Genomic DNA, 22,204 nt, shown 5'->3' on the forward strand with positions numbered 1-22,204 from the left:
TCTTCAACGTACACTTGACTAGAAACCAAAATGAATGATGAAGTGATGAAATGCATGGGTAAGGACCTTTCTCTTTCCTCCTCCCACATCTTCCAGAGTGACCAGCAAAGGCGAAGGCTGCCCACCACATGTGAGCCTAAACAGATTTTACTTCAGGCTGGCCCATGAAAATCTGAATTATGTCACTGGAAAGTCACCTGGTGTTGATTGCTTATGGAAGAAGCACAAAGGACTGGATGCATGGCTTCATTATAAATAACCCCAGAAAGTACTGGAGTAATAAAGTATACTTGTACTCTAACCTAAGTTATAATAAACATTTTAACAATTTATTCATTTAAATATCACATTTTATACAGAATTCTACAATAATATGTGGTTAAATTAGTCAAATAAGAATAGGTATTAGGGGGATGTTTTTCCAGTGGATCTGTCAGGTAAAAATATTTGCAACAGCTATAAAACCAGAGTAATCAATATCTAATATAATTTTCTGCTTTAAAGATCTTATATGTCATTTCAAGACCCAGAAAACACTCTTAACAAGACAACAAGAATCACAAGTCAGTGGAACCTTACAACAACCAGTTTTCTAGAGTTTTACGAGAGGAATTAATGCAGGATCCAAGTGTATTTGTTAGTTTTGTGGTAGCGCTTATTGTTATTAGTCTAACTCAGAGTGGAAGAAAAGATCAGTAATGAAGGTCACAGTAGGTAACGCCCATAAGTGTAAACAAGCATTAGTCAGAACCTGCTTAACCATGAACTCTCGGCTACAGAATTCATCAAGCGTTGGCACTGTCCACACCTCCTTGAGCTGTGTGGTTCATGAAGAAGGACTCATTTTATTGTTCTTTTTTCTTTTCACTAAATTTAAGAGATCTTCAAGAGGCCAAATCATTTTAATTCCCCAAATGGAAAAGTTCCACACTAGCTGAAACCTCTTAGACCCTTGTCAGGATTCACTACCGCATGTGCCCACGTTAACTTAAATGTCACTCTTGAATGGACCAAAACTGACCTCCTTTCAGCTAGAAAATGTAGGAAAAATGTCAGGAAAAGTGTGGCATGAGTAGCAGTTGCCACTGGATGTTTCTCTCTCACAATCAAATGATATTTAACAATAGAGTTCAGCAGAATCAAGTTTAATGCCGAGGAAATTAATTTTTAAATTAGTCAGGGCGTGAATGACAACATAAAAGACTGGCAATTTTAAAAGCAAACTGAATTACATGATTTGAAGCGATTACTTAAAAAGAACGGATGCTATAACCAAGCAGATGCTTACATTTGCTTTTCTCTTTGCTGCTGCTTTTCATAAATGTAACCAAGTAACATTCCTTTTTCACAAAGACCTAAAGTAAAACCTGGGCTCAGGGTTCAGGAGCGAAGGTCACCTCAATGAACTCCTGCTAGATGGCCTCCATCTAAGGTGATGTGTGACGTTCAGAGTTCAGTTCATGCTTGTACACTTGGTCGTATAACAATGGTTTGGCTGCCCCATCGCTCAGAAGGCTGACGGTTTGGAGACAACTGTCACCTCAAGAGTGGACTCTCCATTTTGTTCACTACTAGGACAGTAACGCTGGAGGAACTGAGGAAAATCCCCCGAGGAAGGGATATTTAAGGCCACTACTATAGAAACAGAGGAGCCAGAATGGAGCCCTCCTCCCTCCGGCCTCATGAGAGATGCTGTTGGAGTGATGCTCGCCTGACTCTGCCCGTCAGGAATGGAGCACTGGGATGGGGGCGTTCCTGTCATCTAAAGGATAAACCAGAGTATGGTACACCTGAAAATAGCTGTCTTCTGGGAGAGTCCTGCCAGCTAAGTATCTAATTTTTGAGAGAACAAATGACCCCTTCAAGTAATTTTCATCTCAGGACTGACTTCGCTGGACTGTGTTTGCTCAGGTAATAGATGAGTTTCTGGCCTACATTGCTATAGATCAGGAATACACCTTCAAATGAGGACCCCTATCCTTGTTCAGGTTTCATGGGTTCTTCTCTGGACTAAGGACAGCAGGTCTGACATTTGAGGAACCACTTGGTCAGTCTGGTCTAAGAGCTAAGCTGGCCTAAATGCTAGTTTTCTAGCCATATATCACCTGAAAATTATCACATAGTATTTTCTCTTTGACAGTTGATCAGCTTCCTTTGTTGATCAGTAGCCATATGCCCTTGGTAGATATGACAACTCTGAACAACGCCTGAATTATTTTATTTTGCAACTAGTGAATGTGTCACTTGAAACAGTCAAATTTTAAAGACAGTGAAGGCCACAAAAAGGTAACTAAAGAAGAAAGCTAGGTCTTATTGTAATTAAGTACCCAGTTTTCCACAAAGAATTGACATTCCAATTACATAGTCTTGTTCAGGAAAAAATTATGTTCTATGCAGTCCAAGATCTCATGCTGGTGTCACACAAAAGTGAGTGCTACATGTACTTTTCCTGTTTAACTCTAATCTAGAAACAAAAAGTGTCTAATCTAGAAACAAAACGATGACCTCAATTATTTATCTTATGGAAAAATACACATGGTCATAGATCAGAATACACAGCATGTAACACTGAAAAACCCCAAATATTTGATATATGGTAAGTAATCATCAAAGCCAGAAGATTTTTTTTAACACAAAGGTTATTATGTCAATATTACATTTGACTATAAACCATTTGAATTGTAATTCTCAACTGTCTACTATTTGATGCTTTATTTCTTCCTGATATCTCAATCATTCTCCATAAATATTTTCACCTTACATTAAAATTGACTATTTGAAGGCAACAGTTAATAGATATGAGGAATTAGAAGGAAAATCTTTGAAGCCAAATATACTGAACGTTTTTCTATATCTCACAGCCTGTGTGGGGGATCAGAATGGGCCACCCTGAAAAGTGTCTCTTTGGCTTGATTAATTTTAAGAAAAAAAGACTCTGAAAGAAACTTTGACATAACCCTCTCCCCTGCAATGGCCTAAAAGAATTTAAAACAGAATGGCCTGCTCCAGGAAGGAGCTAATACCATAAGATGACTGTAAGGTCAGGTGAAATGTGTCTCCCAGGTCACATTGTCTGTAGTTGGCCCATTCACATTTCCATGTCCACGTAAATTGCCTTCCTCCCCTCTGAAATCCCAGACCAACCCCCTCAACATCCTCCTTTGTCTTTAGCTGAGGAGGGTATTTAAGACGAGAGCCTCTGCCATTTTGGTGAGTTGCTCAGTTTTCCTGAGTCTCTCTCATGTAGACATGTTATAAAGCTTTGTTTGATTTTCTGCTGTTATTCTGTCTCATGTCAATTTAATTCATAGCCTGGCCAGAAGGACCCAGAGTGGGTAGAGGAAATGTCTTCCTCCCCTACACCTGTGAAAATATATTTATTACTGAGCAATATCAACTATATATATAAAATATCAAAATAACCACTGAGATATTAGTGAGATGGTGACTTGAAGTTACAGAGAAATATATCTGTTTTCCTTGCTTATTCTCACTTATTTCTACAGGTAAAGTCCCATTAATAAAACAGGAATAGGCGTAAATAAAGCATTTATTTAAAGGCATGGCCTTGTGATGACTGTTATTCTAAAGCAAAAATATTCAAGAGATTCCTAAAAAGAGAGATCCGCTTTCAAAAAGTAGACATCACTTGATGGAGTTCTCCTCAATTATATGATTGCTATACGGCTCTCCTTTTTTCTCCCTCACAGTTTTATGAGAAAAAGTAATTGGCAAGTAGCTTACAACACATGTAATCTGTCTGATAATTATAATAGATGCTCATTGTGTCTATAAATACTCAATGATCACTGCCCAGACTAACTGCAGGCACCACAGTCTAATTGGAGATGCTCCCTCCCCTTCCCACCCCCCTCTCGCCCTCCAATTACAGGACATTTCAAGAAACAAAGGAATGATACTCTGTTTGTTCTATTTAAAAGTAAAACTAGACTTATGAATTGCAGAAGGGTTCAAATGATTGTCTGGCAGGAAATTTTGGATGCTGAGGCACTTCTATTCTCTGTACTTTCAGCAGAAAGCTGACAATTTGTAAAACAATGGTTGCTTGAACATTGCCCTTAACTGCTTCTCTCGCTCCAGTCTGCAGCCCTCTCCACACAGCATTCAGTCTCTGCCTCTGAGACTGGTAACCAGTAACCCTGCGGGGCTGAAGGCATTCACTATAACTAGATCTGGGATATTGCACAGTCCTTGTGGTCTTCCCTACTTCTTGCCTCTATCTTTTAAACCATCCCTTTATTAAACTCTTTCAAACTATTCTGAGTGTGCCATCTCTTTTCTATTGGACCCTGACAATTTACAGTTAGTTCTTTTTATTTGTTTCCTCAGGAAAAATTCCACTGATACACCAGGTATACATACAAACACAGCATTTATTTAAAGACTTGGAAACAGTGTATCAATGATGTTATAACACAAAACCATAATGCTTAATAAATGTTCGAATCATTTATATCTCAATGGAATGTATTTAACTAGAAATATCTAGATATAACTACCATTCAATCAAATTTTGAAATATTTCTGACAATCATCAAGATATTGTCTACCTTAAGTGAAGCAGATATTTTAAATTATTTCTACAAAGTTATTAAATTGCTTATGTGGAAAGCATAAAACAAGTTAGATATTCCACCTCAAAACATTTTCAAGAACACAATTTATTTTTACAGACGTGTATGTAAAGAGAAATATTTACCTTTTCACCGATTGCTCCTTTGCTGCCTTCTAAACCTTGCTCTCCCTGTGGAAGAGGAATATGAGATGTAAAGAGATAGGCACACAACTTTTCACACGTTATTAATACAATAATAATAATGATGTTTCCAATAATGAAAAAATCAGTAGTTATAAATAAAAACCATTTCTAATATGTAAACTCCAAACCAATATTAAGTCACATAAAATTTATATATTCCTAAATACTAAAGGAACAACTTTCTAGGGTACAAGCGACATCACTACTTCCAATGCAATTCAGTCTTCATCAACCTGAATTCCTCTGTATACAGCATCTTTCTCATAGGTGTTTTGAGAGTTGAAGGCATCGAGACAGTGCCTGGCATAGACTAAGTTAGCCATTATTGTCATTATTCCTATTCCTATTTATTTCACCAGATCCAGTAGGAACACCCTCTCAGGCTGTCTTCTGTAGAACACCGTTCCAGCGAGAGCTGTGTGATGAACGAGTTCAGGCTGGAACCCCAGGGTTCTGGCTCCAGCTCTGACACCAGCACCATGCCCCTCACCACCCAGATCTCCCGCCGCTCAGTTACAGAAAGCGGACTGGCTCTCCAGCACCATATTTATTCCAAAAGGTTTAAGTTCTCTGTTCTTCAACTAAACCGTCTCTGATTTGATAAGCTTATTTTCCCACTTAATTCTGTACAGATACTTATAGTACTGATGTTTCATTCATACAGTCAACAAATATTCATTGAACACCAAACATATGTCAGGCGCTCGCGACAACGTAGTCAGCAGGTGAGTGTGGGGGATGGGGCATACTCACTCCTCCACCCAAAAGGAACCCTGGGTCAACATTCCCTGAGTGCACTGAGACGGGGGAAGGGTGCCTTATCTCTAGGTTTTCCTGTAATGCTTCAACAAGGGGACACTTAATATAATTAAAATTCATATGTTAGAAAAAAATGCCAGCTTTTTACTATATGCAGAGTCTTTGTGCGTATATCATATATAATGTATATAATCAAATACATGTGTATGCGTATATGTACACACACACATGATTAAATAATTATTTCTGCTTCATCTACCCTCAAAAAAGCTACCAGGAAAGAAAATAGGTTAGTATTTGGGTATATTTGCCACTGAATGCATGGTCTTTTTTCCTACCGTTTTTCCTAAAATATAGGCTTTAACTGATCTGTTAATTCGAGCTGATACTGAAGCTGCTAAACGCCCCCAGTACATCAGCCACAATGTCAGCATGATGCAGCCACCACAAACAGCTGCTGGAAAGTCCAAAGCTATTTCCCAGCAGATAAATCTGCACATCCCTTGGCTTGCAACTCGACTCGCAGATGCAGCACATCCTGTGTCAATGGGTTTTGTCTAGAATTGCTGTGAAAACATTCAGAAGCTTGCCATTTCATCACTGCCAGTTCCATCTTATTATCTTTATCAAGCCAAGTAAAGGAAGTATTTTCAAAAGCTGTAACTATATATAAGTGCATATCTTTTTTCATGGTAATTTTTAGCTACAGAGAAAAACCTGGAAGCAATAGTAACTTCTGGCATCTTGTTGTTAAGACCTGTAAAACTTCTCCAGAGCATGGATATGACACGCTTGCCTCTGGCAAGCATCTAATCTTGCATCATAAAGCTCTCCCCTGTGGGGGGATTATCTGGGCGGTATGGTGACAGCTGGCCCCACCTGAAGTGGCTCCCCAGCCCTCCAGGAAACGAGTAGACCAGTCTCTGTGTTTCCAGCAATGCTGGTCACATACAGTCACACTCCTTCCCAGGAGGAGAAGGCCGCCCTTGGACAGTAAAAGGGTACAGACGAAGTTCCCCTTGGTAAAGACAAAGACACTAGGCACAGAAAGAAGCAACCTAGTCACTGTACAAATCCTTATTTATTATGAATTAGTCATTCTGAAAGAAAGATATTTTTGGAAGAGATTAGTTGTACCATCTCTGCAACATTCAATATTTTCTGTCATTATAACTGTTATGTTTAACCCAATCTGGGATTAAAAGAAGGATAAACAAGAAATAACAATATACAGTCAAAGAGAGTAAAAACCATTCCATTCTTCAATTTAGACTCTGATTCATGGCAGAGAAAACATTTCCAGAGCAGCTCTGTGCACTCCCACGGCCCCCGGAAGCACGGCTGCTGACTTCTCTGGAGAAGCACCTTGCCCAAGCTCTCGGACGGAGCCCCCTCCTTGAGTGGTCCCTTTGGGAAGGGATTGCTTCCAGGGGTTCTCTTTGGAAAGACTGGTTAGTGGCTTTCTAAAGAGTCTTTTAGGGAATTCAGTTTCATTAAATACATTTTCTGAATCTTCACCATATTATGTGCGAATTCAATTTTCAAGATGTTAAAATTCTTAATGTATGTGAAACATTCAAAACCTCTTTACCTTTTGACCAGGTAAGCCTGGAGCTCCATGTAAACCATTTTCACCCTAAAAGAAGTACACAGAATAAATTTTATTATCCATAAAAAACAAACGAATAAAGACATTTTTGCAGTCTTTAAGAACTCGCTGTGCCGAATGTCAGTCAGGCGCAGGGCTTCCTGCTGACCCCGTCCTCCCACACCTGCAGGTTTAGGACTTCAACTTAAGAATAAGGAAACGGACGCTCTGAGAGGTTCAGTAACAGGCTCAAGGTTGCCCACCCAACCAGTAGCATTACCTGGGATTTGAGTTGAGGGCTGTCTAACTCCACGGCCCATGGTGCCCCACATGCTATGTAGTACCCTACTGCATTTTCTCTCTTTCAAACCCCTGGGCAATGTTAAAGTCTGACTTAGGCTTTTTATGGGCAGGCACTGTTCTTACAACAAACCTATTGGGTAGATACTATTATAACCACCTTATTACAGATAGGAGATAGAGCTGGTATTGTTCAAACTCACTCACTTCAGCTCTGTGCCCTAACCACCTCCCTACACTGTCTTATGGAAAAGATTTAATTCTGGCTATAAGTGACCTTATCTAAAAAGTGAATATATATGCATATAATATATATATATGAGCATGCTGACTTTCTTGCTCATGTCTGTTGGTTGCCTTTAAATCAATTTTGAAGACTTAATGCCATTTTCCTTGAAACAATTACTTAGGAGAATTTTTAGTTCATCTGGTTCCTATCTTGGAGAGAAAGGTTTTCAGCAGATGCTCATTGGTTTCCAGTACTGTACTTCACAGGTCATCGCTTTGACAAGCCTGGTTTGTAAACAGCACACCCACTAGAAGGAAATACTCCTGGGAGGGTGTGCATATTCTCAGTGGAGTCTTAGGAACTTAGCTACTTATAGGAATTGACTTAAGCTTCTGAGTTTCCAGATTTAGACAGCTCAAAATAATTGACAATTCTATGGGCCTCCTTTATTTCTAGCAAACATTTATAATTCATTCGTAAGACAACAGTTTTTTAAGCATTACCTAGAATGAAGTTAGATATCATTTCTCAGAACTTTTAAATAAAATTCAAATATGTAAAGAAAAAATCAATTCTTCAAAATTTAAAATAGCAACAATATATTCTGTCTGAATCTAAAGAGATTTTTATTATTTTATTAACAAACACATTTTGGAAAGTTTTTGTCATTTTTGCTGGAGGTGTACATGCACACATACTATTTTAAAGATGAAGGCTGTTCTCAAATTATCTATGCATTCCACAGTATAACCATCATCATCACGGAACACACTAAACACTAAAAGCAAAACTTTGCTGCTGAATGTAATTGTGTTGAAGCATCAATGAAATGCAACATACTCATCTACGTAATAAATATATTTCTGTGACTTTAAAAAATTGTTATAGTTCGAGACCTCAGGCATCCCACAAATGTATTAGAAACTTCCCATTTCATCTGGTAAAGTGAGAGTAAAAGCACATTAAGTATTTGACACCAGGGAACATTCTGTGCAAATTGAGCTTCTGTTACTCATCACAGAAGTATGTCCACTTGTCCATAGGAGCAGAATTATTTTCATCGGTTGGTCCAATATAATGTTTTCTATCATATTACAAGTGACACACGATAACGAGATGTGGCGTGTAATCCAGTAAAGCACATTGATACAGTGTACATGCCAAAAATACTTTTTGGAAAAAAAAAAAAAGTAGTGACAGCACCTCTTTCTCTTTTTCTTTGTTCACAGCCCACTCCCATGCAGTATGTGCTCCACACACTGGCACTTTTAAAGTCCCACCTCGGGCTAGGTCAGAAACGCTGTTAATGGGTACCAAAAATCTCTAAAGCTATGATATGAAGACTGTTTCACTCTCTAGTGGACACAGCTTTCACGATTATTGTAAATAAAATGTTATGTTTTCCTATGGCCAGTGCTAATTGGTCCCCGCTCTTTCCTGCCTAAGAATTTGTTTTGTAAACATAATTCTAAACCCCAAGATAACTAGCAGACACTACTGATTACTCTCACAGGAAATGAGTCAGCTCCACGCAACACACCAAGCTGTGGGAGATTTGGAGATTTTGAGCGGACTCTTTCGAAACTGAAAGTTTGTAACTTTGGTATTCAGAAACCCATTTATCTACTTCTCACTGATTTTCTAGAAGTTATCACAGATAACCTACTTAGAAACTTATAATCATTTAAAATCATTTGTCATTTTTCCAGTCCCTGAGGGATAAATTAGCCTATTTGTTTTTGTCTCTATCTTAAAAAAAAAAAGAAAACAATTTATTAAGCAGCATAAAAATTAAAGAAGAAAATAGTCTCAAAGAGCAAAATTTTATTTGATTAGTGAATGATACTGTTTCTATCAGCACTTTCTCCCAAACCTAATTTTAACGTGAACAGAACGAGTCTTTCTTTACGCTCCCTCAATCGCAGGGTCAAACCTTTCACGCCCCATGCAGCTTGGGGGCAAACTGCCTTCCAGCTACCACACAAACACCTGCCTAGAATTACTGGAGGGCAGGCATTAGTTGCTTTTCCTGAACTTTTTTTTTTTAAAGATTGGCCCTGAGCTAACATCTGTTGCCAATTCTTTTTTTTTTTTTTTTTCTTCTCCTCCCCAAAGCCCCCCAGTACATAGTTGTATATTCTAGTTGTAGGTCCCTCTGGTTGTACTGTGTGGGACGCCACCTCAGCATGGCCTAATGAGTGGTGCCATGTCCGCCCCCAGGATCCGAACTGGCGAAACTCCAGGCTACCGAACCAGAGCGCAAGAACTTAACCACTGGGCCACAGGGCCAGTCCCGTCCTGAACTTCTTGCTCTCCTTCTTTCCTCTCAGTCTCAGCACAAGGAAGGAATAAAAAGCTTCTCCTTTGGCTTCCAATCAATATTTTAGCCCATTATGGAAAGAAAATTACAATCAATGTTTCCCATGGTTTCCATAAAACTTTCAAACCTTGTTTCTGAGGCATATACTTTCTATTACAGGTTTATCCATCAAAGGGCCTTTCCTGTGATACATTCAACCTGCAGACGGGCAAATGAATGAGTCTGTGTAATATCAAGCAGGGCAACATCTAACATTGCTGCTGATACATCGTTGCCATGTTATTGCTTGTATTGTATTGTATTGTATTGTATTGTATTGCATTGCATTATGTATTGTAAGACATAGCATGTCTTCAACTTTACAGAGCAATCCAGAGTACCCTTTCCAGAATTCAAAGTAACATTTTTGAGAAGGTTTTGGAAAAAATTAGTGATTTAGGGCCAGCTGGTGGCTTTCTGAAAAACTAATTGAAGGATTTCATTTAACTTCCTTTTTATTTATTTATTTTTTAATTTTAATTTTCTTTGGTGAGGAAGATTATCCCTGAGCTGACATCTGTGCCAATCTTCCCCTATTTTGTATGTGGGTTACCACCACAGCATGGCTTGATGAGCAGTGTGTAGGTCCAAGCCCAGGAATGGAACATGCAAACCGCAGGCTGTGGAAGTGGAACATGCAAATTTACTACACCACCGGGCTGGCTCCTCACCTCCTTTTTATTACTATACATTTCCCTGAAATAAGTACAGCTGGACATACGAAAAAAAAGATTAGTTTTCCTGAGTCCTTTGACATTGGAATCAATGTCTTCTCTTATGTAGGAAAATACACATTGTCTGGAGGACGCTGAATGGAATCACACTCCTCAGGGCTACAGTTGGCAAACCTGGTGCCAACGAGACCAAGCCAAGGAAGTCAGACTAAGCAGGTAAATGAAAATTTGCTAATAACTAGACCTAAGCACTGAAAACACAAAGTTCTATGCTATGTTCTAGTGATTTTTTTCTTTAAAAAGTTAGGCATTTAGCCTTTGATTAAAAAGTCTGAGATCATATTATAACAATGTTTGCATATTAAAATGTTCAATTTGACCAATCATTTCACTTAGAGCATGTTTTCCAGGAACATGATCTTCTGTATGAACTGAATGTACTCTTGGAAATACAGCAATATTTCCCCACTAATTAATTCATGTTCATTAAGAGAAAATTTACTTAAATTGAATGTGGGGTGAAATAGCTGGAGAAACACCTGAGGTGGGATGCCAGAATTCTAGCATGAAAACTGATACAAGAGGCAGCTAAAAGTAAATCTGAGTTTGATTTTGTGTATCACTAACTTGATCTCTGCATTTCTGACTACAGCCCTGCTTTATGCAGGCAGTAATCTTCAGAAATGGAATTTTTGTATAGTTCTTAAATTGTTGGCACTCAATTAAATATTTCAGGAAAAAATAAAATATAGATCTCCTATTTTTTCAGATATCCCATCTACTCTGAGTCCTTTTATTCTGGGCAGGAGTATTTTTTCCATCTATTTTCTGGGACTTCATTCCAAGAAATAAATTGTCAAGTTAAAAAAATATATACTGCATAGGGTTTAAAACTTCAAACTTTTGAATTCTTTGTATTCGTTGGATCTTTAATGCAGCTAATACATGGGGATATATTATCACTTTTATGCTCAGGATAAGGCAAATATAAAACATTCTTAATCATAAAATGAACAATACCCTATTGTTACTTATTCTTATGGGTCCTTTCAAAGAGGGGAAAACCAGCCCACCAAAGGTCATACCTGGTGGATCCATGTCTGAATCATAGTATTGTACATATGGGGAGTTAGAAGCAGCTGAACCCAGCGTCTACTCTCTCAAACGCTACTGACCTGAGTGTACATGTGTGTGGGGACACAGCACATGCAGGTGCAGATACCCAGACAGCAAGCAGGACGGGTATTCTTAAACAGAAGGACATGTGTAAATTCATATACTTATGTCCACCATCTCCACCACAGAATGTGTTGAGGTGCTGATTCTACTGAAAGCGTCTTAAAATCAGGCACTTTTGCGGCTTAATTTGCTTTGTGGAGAGTAAAATGAAACAATTCTCTATGTGGATACTGAAACAATGCTTTCTGAACCCAAATTAACCCTCCCCAAATTACTACCTATTGGTCTCATTTCACACGGGAAAAAATATCTAATGGGTCTTGTATATGACATCCCTTTGTGTCACGATCAAACCTTTTCAGTAAACCAATCATTTTTCAAATGACAGGTCAGAGTCCCTTAATATCATAGTTACTGTTCTCTGGGCACCCACTGGTCAGCCAATATGTCTTTTAAAATGTGGCATTCAGAATTCAACACACCACTCCAGAAATGGCCTCACTCCCACAGAATAGAGAGCAGGACTGTCCTACATACACACACACACACACACACACACACACACACACACACCTCATTCTGGACACTATACAGTACATCTACTAATACCACTTGCTTTTTTAAAGTTAGATTGTTCATGTATACGTTGAGCTTCTAGTCAACTACAACCATAAAGTCTTCCTTTCAAAAGGAATACATTTTATAAGCCTTTTTCAAATTAATTGAATGCAAATTATACTGAGTTATTCAAATAAAAAGTAAAAAACAAATAATTCTGAACCGATTTGGAGAGGGAAACGTTTCTTTCCATCTACAGCGAAGTTAGGGAGCTGAGCCTTGGCCAATGTTGTATAATCCATTAAAAAATTTGGGCTCCTATATAATTGTGATGATTTTCTTAAAATGGATCTGTCAAGAACAAATGTTTGGGCTTTTCACTTTATTGTGAGACTACCTGTAAGACAGTCTTTAAGTAAACTTGAAGCTTCATAAAAGTACTAGAAAATAGAAGAGGTTTAATGTGTATCATCTACTGAAATATCTGAAGTAGAGTAAGTGACATCTGAATCAAGTATTCTAACAAGGGAAAGATGATTTAAGATATAAAGAGAAGGACAGTGTCATCGGTAAGCTCCTAATTGAGCACAGTGAGATACCAGTAACTGCAAACTATTTCCTGTCTGAAGTATTCCTCGTGATGAGTAATTTATAGTCCTGCTCCATATCAATTACTTCTACTGGAGCTGAAAGGCACTAAGTCATTGGTTACTTATCTTTAGCCCTGAAGTAAATGGTTGTGAAGATATGGAGAAAGAACATGCCTTAGCAATGCTGTAAGAATGTCAGGAGATTTTCAAACCTAGTTCAGAGAAAAAGAAGTTTGATGCCAGAGAGAGAAGGGAGAGGACAATTTCTCCCAGAGAAAGGGAAGCAATTCTGAAGCTGTAAATAGTTCTCTCTATTATATTTTATTCCAGGAAGTAACATCTGTGAGCTCTGCCAGGTAGATGAGAGATTCTGCTGTCCTCCCGTCTCCCTGAAGTACGCCTTTGCAAAAACGACAGAAGATGTGCACTGAAGCATCGCTGCCAGGGGGCTCTTCCCAATCCTTCCTAGCACAGCTTCCTAACAATCATCCTCTATTTCTCTTCTCTATTGGCCCGGGGCTAAGTTCCCCTGAGTTCCAAACAACTCAACAAATGTTTATCCAGAACCAAGCTGGTGCCATATGCTGGACCAGGTGCCGGGCTTCCAGCAATGAGAGAGATACCAAGTCTTTGTTCTCCAGGACCTTATGCTGGGGACAAAGGCATAAACTACCTTGGGAATGTGAATAACGTGCTATGTGGGGAGAGCGAAGGGGCCATTAATTCTGCCTGGTGGCCAGGAGGACTTCATGAAAAAGATGCAATTTTTCTTGAGCTTTGAATTTGGTAATCCGTGAAAATGCAGGGATGGTGGGAGGGAAGAAAGACACCAATTGTCTGTAATCATCCTCTCGAATCTTCTACTCTTTCCTATCAGGTTCCTTCAGTCCCTTACACTGGCTCTGGCTATCCCTCACTTGGCTAAATGCTCCTTTAGACAGAGCTGCTTTAAGAAAACTTTAATATTTGAAACTGTAGATGTCTTTAAATTCACTGTTGAGTATCTCAGCAACCTACACCAAGAATAAAATAATCAGACACTAAACTATGCAAAGGAACAGAGTGTGTGTGATCTTTTTATGGCAATATTTTAATATTTATGTGCTAGATTCTCATAGTGAATTAAACCAAATAGGAACATTAGCAGACTAGGTTCTTGAAATCTGGCTAACTGTTGAGCAAATAAAAGTCAAGTGCCTGGTGCCAAATCCATTGCATGTGTTGGGCTTGTCATCCATCTGTTGTGTTCTCTGCCAACTGCTCGACTTGGGGTACGAGTGGAAGGCATTAGAAGGGAACAAGAAACCATTAAGAAATAAAATCAAGTGCAGAGGGAGCAGGTTTCTCTTCTTTTCCTGTCCTTCTATTACCTCTGTCCTTCTCATTTTCCTGCTCATTTTCGTGCTGTATTGTATCAATCTACTGCCCACAGATAAGGTGATTAAATGAGACTTACTCCCTGTAAAGGCAGTCATTTTTTCACTGATAATTCAAGTATCATTCTTGTAACTTTAGTAAGCGGAGCCGACAAGTAGGTTGATAAAACTGTTTTCTTTGTGGTCATTTTTTCTGTGAATATTGGTTATGAGAAAAAGTTCAATCCTATATCCAGATTTGACGTTACCTTCATTCATTGCAGAATATTCTGAAATATAGGCGTATAGAAGTGATTCTTTGTTTAAGAGGTATTTTCTCTAACATATAGCTCATACGTTTTTTAAAAAGAAATCTTGACAATTTCATAGGAAGGAACTGTCCCATTGTTAGGAAAAAGCTGGGTTGTCCATTTTTTTCTTCGCATGTAGTGTTTTGATTCCTACAATAAATTGTCACAAGTATTTTAATATTTTTTTAAACTTGGGAGGAACTCTGAAGTTAATCTTAATTCTGAATTTCAATGGAAAATTAGATGAAACTGGATAACACAGAGAGAAAGTCGACTCACAAAACAAAATTATCCAGCTTTTCAATAAACGCCTGTAAGTTTCTGAGTCCCCGAGGCATTAATGCTACATCTGGACCAGGACTGGAGGAGAGTTCGTTATAATTCACAACAGCTACCAGCTTTGTCTGCACTTTCATAAACTGTTGCAGCATCTGCCTTGATTTCCTGAAGCTACAGTCTTCTCATAAAACATCTTTTTAAGGGAAAATTGAGATTTAAAGATCATAGTCATTTCATTTTCCAACAGAAAAGAAATACAAAGACTGTTAGGGAATGACGGATCTTCCCAGTTCAGTTTCAGCCCTCTGCAGAGACTGAGGGCTTCAGAGGTTATGGAGAAAAGCCCCGTCACACCAAGCACCTCATAAAGAGAGTAGTCAGCCCAGCTGTTTTTAAGACATGCAACTTGGCAACTCTCTCATTGTGTTATCAGATATACTTCCTAAGTGCCTTAATGCATATGGCTTCTTACCTCTAAAAGTTCAATTTTTTTTTAATAAAGTGACAGTACTAAGTCAAACACTTTTTGATCAAGTGAATTTATGATATTCAATATATATGATATCGATATTATATATGATATTATATATATAATTATATATATACACATATATATATACACACATATATATCAAAAGCTCATTTGGTGGAGAACATAAAGAGAGAAGTTTCCAAGTTAGGTGTTGAGGTACAGTTAATCTGGAGAGTGCGGATGTGATTGACCTGCCTGGAGGTGGGCGTGCAGGACAGATAAGGGTCTCCAGAGAGTCAGGTGTGGAAAGTTTGAAAGTATATTTCAAATACAATTTTAAATTTGAAAACCAAACAAAATAAAACCATATTGTTTTCATCATGCTTATTTCAGAAGGTGAAGCTAGACAAAATCTTTCCATTTGGTGAAAAAACATATGATGATGCTTGTTAATAGGTGGACACCATTTTCCGAGGAATGGGAGAGTCAGACTATCTAAGGTTAGGCAGACTTTAGAAAGGGTCCATAGATCTAAAGAGAAGGCACAGAGCCCTCCCTGGAGCAGTAGGCAGCCCTGTGCAGTTTCCTCTCTAGGCTGCAGGCAAAGAATTTAAGACCTAATTCAGAACTGTCTGTGCAAAGGAAATCTGGACCCTTGAGGGGCCATTCACATGATGTAACATGATCACGGTGCAAGAACTATGCATTCCTAGGGGATAAAGATTCAAACCCTGACTCCACTATTTGTTAACTATGAAACTTTGGCAATGTTTTTATTCTCTCTAGATCTCAGTTTCTTAATCTGTGAAGTAGGATGAATCCTCATAGAGATATGGTGAGGAATGAATGAAATAATGTAAAGAAGTCTCTTGATAGCATTTGGCACATAGTAATTATTGGGTAAGTGGCTGCTATTATTATTATTGTAAAAGTTTATACTCATAAACAATTCATTTAAGTAGAAAATTCATTGGTTTGCTAACATTCAGTTTGTTGTTAGAGGTCAAAATTATCTAAAATATGTGACTTTTAAAATTTCTACTAGATATATTTTGAATAAATAATATAAATTCCTTCAAATGAGTTTTAATTTAGTTTCATAGTAAGTCAGAGTTTAGAAAAATAGAATCATTAAACTGTTTTCTTTAAAATTATATCTATTGTTTACCAAATATTTATATATCAGGCACTGAGCTGGCACTTTCATGAATAATCTCATTTAATCTTTAAGACAAAACTAGAAGTAGGTACAATATAATTCCGATTTTATGAAGGAGAAAACTTAGAAGGAACCAAGAGACATGCCCCAAATTACACAGAGTGAGTTTTTGAGCTGGGATTCCAACCCAGGCACCTAACTCTGAGTACTCGCTATTTGAAGGGTACAATAATGAAGGCTACCGTTTACCGCACTCTGACTCCATGAGAAGGAAAATTAAGTGTGTACGAAAAGTTTTCCCATTAAAATAACATCAGGACAAACTTTAAGTAATTCAGCAGACACAAAAATTGGTTTTAGCATAAATTAGGCTCTATATGTATTCAATTTTTACTATAGTATTATTAGGATTAAGATTATTGGAAAATAATTATTCCTATTTTTAAAAATATCCCCACTTCTCAAAAAACATATCTGACACATGACATACGTAAGTGAAATAGAGAATGAGGCCATTTTTCTTTTGAAATGCTCAGGTGACGAAGGCAAGGACGCTTGGAGGGTTACGTCTGGAGGTAACCCAGTGAGCAGGACTTGCTCCCAGTGTCCAAATCCTCATCTCCTTTTCCCCTGCACACCACAAGGCTGCGAGTTGTGAGTGCATGCATGCATCTGTGTGTGTGCATGTGTGCGTGTGTGCACATGCCGGTGTGGGATCTTGTGCATAAAGTTACTCACTTCTCTCGAAAACTGGACCATCCAATTTACTCATTTTGACTGAGAGTGGCTTCTGTCCAACCAAGCTTACCAGAAGTCACCAGTGACTAATAACTAACAACACTTGCTATATAGAAGAGATTTCCTTATACGAACCCAGAGCAGAAATATAGCAAATCTCTTAGGCAAAATCCTAGCTGTGGGAACAAATGTAGAGGGACAGTGATTTTTCGGCAGTGTGTGGGCAGGGGGGCTGTATCTGTCAGGTCCGAATGCCTCGTGCAAGTCTGAAGGCGGCAATGAGTGTTACAATCACACAAGAACATAACTAAATGCTACGGTTCTTAACCCTCGAAGTCTCCACGACTCCATATTCCATAAACTGATTTCATAATATAGCGTTGTTGACTGAACCATTTTTCTCCTGGGCCTCAGAAAAAAATGCCACCTCAGTAAACTAATAATTTGTTTGTTTGACTCAAAGGAATTTACTGTTGTCACCTAGCCAAACTTCAAAGTGTAGGTTTGTCTTAGAATAATGGGATTTATATGCAAATCTCTTAATTTATTACTGTATCACATTGGTTGTAAGTATAAAGTGCAGCTAATATACAAATTCTATTCTACACCTGCTCAGAATGTGCTTTACTCCATTAATATAAATCAGTTTTCTAGTTTAAATATTAAACCTTAAAAAGTAAAAAAACTTAACTTTCAGAATATTATACCTGAGATACATGTTCTATCGCACTTTGCATATGCTCTTGTTCCAAGTGAGACAATTCATCTTTTTTTTTTGTTTTATCTTCTGACAGAACTCTTAAACACTTCTAATCCTAAGAAAAAGAACCCCACAAAGCATTACAAATGCTGAGAAGCAGAATCAAAGTGAAGCTTGGGGTTGCTGCACAAAGACCCTGAGAGGCGTGTGAGTTGCATAAAGCCCTCTGTGGGTGTCAGAGCCCTGAGGACACACTGCACTCCAAGAACTAATCATTTTTCTTTGGAAACTTACCCAGGAAATTCAATCAAATTATTCTCATCATAAAATGACGGAAGTACTTTCCCCCAAACATAAGTGCTCATCTTTACAACTATAATTTAAAAATTTTGAAATTTTAAAAATTAAAAAAATTTGATATATCTTCATTGGAGTCAAATATTTAAAACTTATTAACCGTGCCATCAGATATCAATAGCTTTCTTGTTGTTTTAATTTTGTATATATTCATTAGAGTTGTTTTAAATAAATGGTAACCTGTGGATTATCGGAGTGAGAAAGACACGCCTGAGGTGACGTTTCTTCACTTATGAATGTACATCCCTTTAAGAGCTAAATGAAGCGACAAGTTAGAAGCAGACCTGGCACCACCAGTGACTGTGACCTTGAGGAGAGGATGTGGTCAAAAACTCAGTGATTCTACAGAAACTGGGAGGGTATTAGCCACCAAGGAGGGTCTCTGACTGAAACCAGTATGTAGGAGCTCACGTGGCCTGAGCCCACGTCCAGCACCACCGGAAGCTGCCCCACTTCTCTCACTGTCTGTAACGCTACTGACTCGGGTAGATTAGACCCAAAGAAAACTGCTTGAGCAAACTTGCACCGGTTTTAGAACACCCCAGATACACCTTCTCCTCTAGCACGTCAGCTTTCAATTTCCCTGGAAACGGTGTCTTCACATAGACCCTGGAGCTCACTGAGTTTGTGAGACTCTCTCCAGCACCATTTGACAAGACGGGCCCCAAGGGCTGAGGTTCCCAGTTCCCAGAATTACGAGCTCCAATTGGCTTATTCCTTTATAGTCGCTGCACTTTTACTTTAAGTGGAGCGTAGGATGAATCACCACACACAATTCTTTCTACAAACCTGGGCTTCTAAGAAAAGAAACAGAACCTTTAATTCTGAGTGGTGCTTGTCTCAGCAGCCCTGTGTCCTGCTCCAGTTCCTTCACTCTGTCCCAAATGCCCTCTCTTTTCAAAGAAACTCTATTTTTTTTAGAGAATTTCTTGATGTGTCCATTGAACTTTCTAGCCTGTGCTTTCTTATCTCATCATCCTTGACTAGGGTGGCTCTGGTCAACTTTTGATGGGGTCAAGACTGTTGATTGTTTCATCTAGTCCTTGTGTTGAAGCCAGGCTGTTGACAGCACCTTTCCAGGACCCCCGTCCACAGCCAATCAGAAGCAGTTCATACCTGCTTTTCACAAATAGGATCCAAGAGATGTCTCTTTGGAGAATGGAAATTAATGGTATTTTACACTAATCTTAGTAAATTCTGGTTTAAAATATTCTAGGGTAATTTTATCCTGCTTTCCCATAATTCATCGTGTAAATGTATATAAATCTTACTCTACATCCCACAATAAAGAAGTCCAATGATCTATTTTACAGTCCAAGGACTCCAGTGATTCTGTATTTGGCTTAAAAAATAAAAGTTTTCTACACCTCAGCCCCAAAGACAAACACAGACTCAGAGTGAAGGGATGGAAGACAATACCCCAAGCTAATAATGAACAAAAGAAAGCAGGTGTCGCTATACTAATATCAGACAAAGTAGACTTCAAAGCAAAACAGATAAAGAAAGACAAAGAGGGACAGCATATAATGATAAAAGGGACTCTCCACCAAGAAGACATAACACTTATAAATATACACGCACCCAACACAGGAGCACCAAAATTTGTAAAGCAACTCTTAACAGAACTAAAAGAAGACATCAACAACAATACAATAATAGCAGGGGACCTCAACACCCCATTAACACCAATGGATAGAACATCCAGACAGAAAATCAACAAGTAAATTATAGAATTAAATGAAAAATTAGACCAGATGGACTTAATAGATATATATAGAACACTTCATCCAAAAACAGCAGGCTACACATTCTTCTCAAGTGTGCATGGAACATTCTCAAGAATAGATCATATTTTGGGAAACAAAGTAAGCATCAATAAATACAAGAGAGTTGAAATAATATCAAGCATCTTTTCTGATCATAATGCTATGAAACTAGAAATCAACTACAAGAATAAAGCAGAGAAAGGTGCAAAAATGTGGAGACTAAACAACACGCTACTGAACAAACAATGGATTATTGAAGTAATTAAAGAAGAAATCAAATATTATCTGGAGACAAATGAAAATGAGAACACATCATACCAAATCATTTGGGATGCAGCAAAAGCAGTCCTAAGAGGGAAATTCATTGCAATACAGGCTCACCTCACTAAACAAGAAAAAGCTCACATAAGCAACCTCAAACGACACCTAACAGAATTAGAAAAAGAAGAACGAACAAAGCAGAGAGTCAGTAGAAGGAGGGAAATAATAAAAATAAGAGCAGAAATAAATGATATTGAAACAAAAAAAGACAGTAGAAAGGATCAATGAAACAAAGAGTTGGTTCTTCGAAAAAATTAACAAAATCGGCAAACCCTCAGCCAGACTCACCAAGAAAAAAAGAGAGAAATCTCAAATAAATAAAATTAGGAATGAGAGAGGAGAAATCATAACAGATACCAAAGAAATACAAGGGATCATAAGAGAATACTATGAAAAACTATATGCCAACAAATTGAACAACCTAGAAGAAATGGACAAATTCCTGGACTCTTACAATCTCCCCAAACTGAACCAGGAAGAAATGGAGAATCTGAATAGGTCAATCACAAGTAAGGAAATAGAAACGGTAATCAAAAACCTCCCCAAAAATAAGAGTCCAGGACCAGACGGCTTCTCTGGAGAATTCTACCAAACATTCAAAGAAGATTTAATACCTATCCTTCTCAAATTATTCCAGAAAATTGAGGAAGATGGAGTACTCCCTAACACATTCTATGAAGCCAACATCACTCTGATCCCCAAACCTGACAAGGACAACACAAAGAAGGAGAACTACAGGCCGATATCACTGATGAACATAGATGCAAAAATCCTCAACAAAATTCTGGCAAACCGAATGCAGCAATACATCAAAAAGATTATACACCATGATCAAGTGGGATTTATACCAGGGACACGGGGATGGTTCAACATCCACAAGTCAATCAACGTGATTCACTACATTAACAAAATGAGAAACAAAAACCACATGATCATCTCAATAGGCACAGAGAAAGCATTTGACAAGATCCAACATCCATTTATGATAAAAACTCTCAATAAAATGGGCATAGAAGGAAAGTACCTCAACATAATAAAGGCCATATATGACAAACCCACAGCCAACATCATACTCAATGGACAAAAACTGAAAGCCATCCCTCTGAGGACAGGAACAAGACAAGGGTGCCCACTTTCACCACTCCTATTCAACATAGTACTGGAGGTGTTGGCCGGAGCAATTCGGCAGGAAAAAGAAATAAAAGGAATCCAAATATGCAATGAAGAAGTAAAACTCTCGCTGTTTGCAGATGACATGATCTTATATATAGAAAACCCAAAAGAATCCATAGGAAAACTACTAGAAACAATCAACAGCTACAGCAAAGTTGCAGGGTATAAAATCAATATACATAAATCAGTAGCATTTCTATACACTAACAATGAACTAACAGAAAAAGAACTCAAGAACTCAATCCCATTCACAATCGCAACAAAAAGAATAAAATACCTTGGGATAAACTTAACCAAGGAAGTGAAGGATCTGTACAATGAAAACTACAAGACTTTCTTGAAAGAAATTGACGACGACATAAAGAGATGGAAAGACATTCCATGCACATGGATTGGAAGAATAAACATATTTAAAATGTCCATACTACCTAAAGCAATCTACAGATTCAATGCTATCCCAATCAGAATCCCAAGGACATTCTTTACAGAAATTGAACAAAGAATCCTAAAATTCATATGGGGCAGCAAAAGACCGCAAATTGCTAAAGCAATCCTGA

The 22,204-nt window shown here is 38.1% G+C and overlaps 1 protein-coding gene across 6 annotated transcripts in view; it reads right to left on the reverse strand.

The window, feature by feature from the left end:
- Positions 1-22,204, reverse strand: part of COL19A1 (collagen type XIX alpha 1 chain) — a 305,503-nt gene that overhangs the window by 212,345 nt on the left and 70,954 nt on the right. For all 6 annotated transcript variants that reach the window (XM_070514618.1, XM_070514620.1, XM_070514621.1 and 3 more), the window contains 2 exons: positions 7,131-7,175; positions 4,721-4,765 (listed from right to left, as the gene is read on the reverse strand). In XM_070514618.1, coding sequence (XP_070370719.1) covers positions 4,721-4,765; positions 7,131-7,175 — 90 coding nt within the window. The remainder of the gene's footprint in view (positions 1-4,720; positions 4,766-7,130; positions 7,176-22,204) is intronic.

This window comes from Equus asinus, chromosome 8, assembly GCF_041296235.1.
Source record: "Equus asinus isolate D_3611 breed Donkey chromosome 8, EquAss-T2T_v2, whole genome shotgun sequence".
Classification (NCBI taxonomy): Eukaryota; Metazoa; Chordata; class Mammalia; order Perissodactyla; family Equidae; genus Equus; species Equus asinus.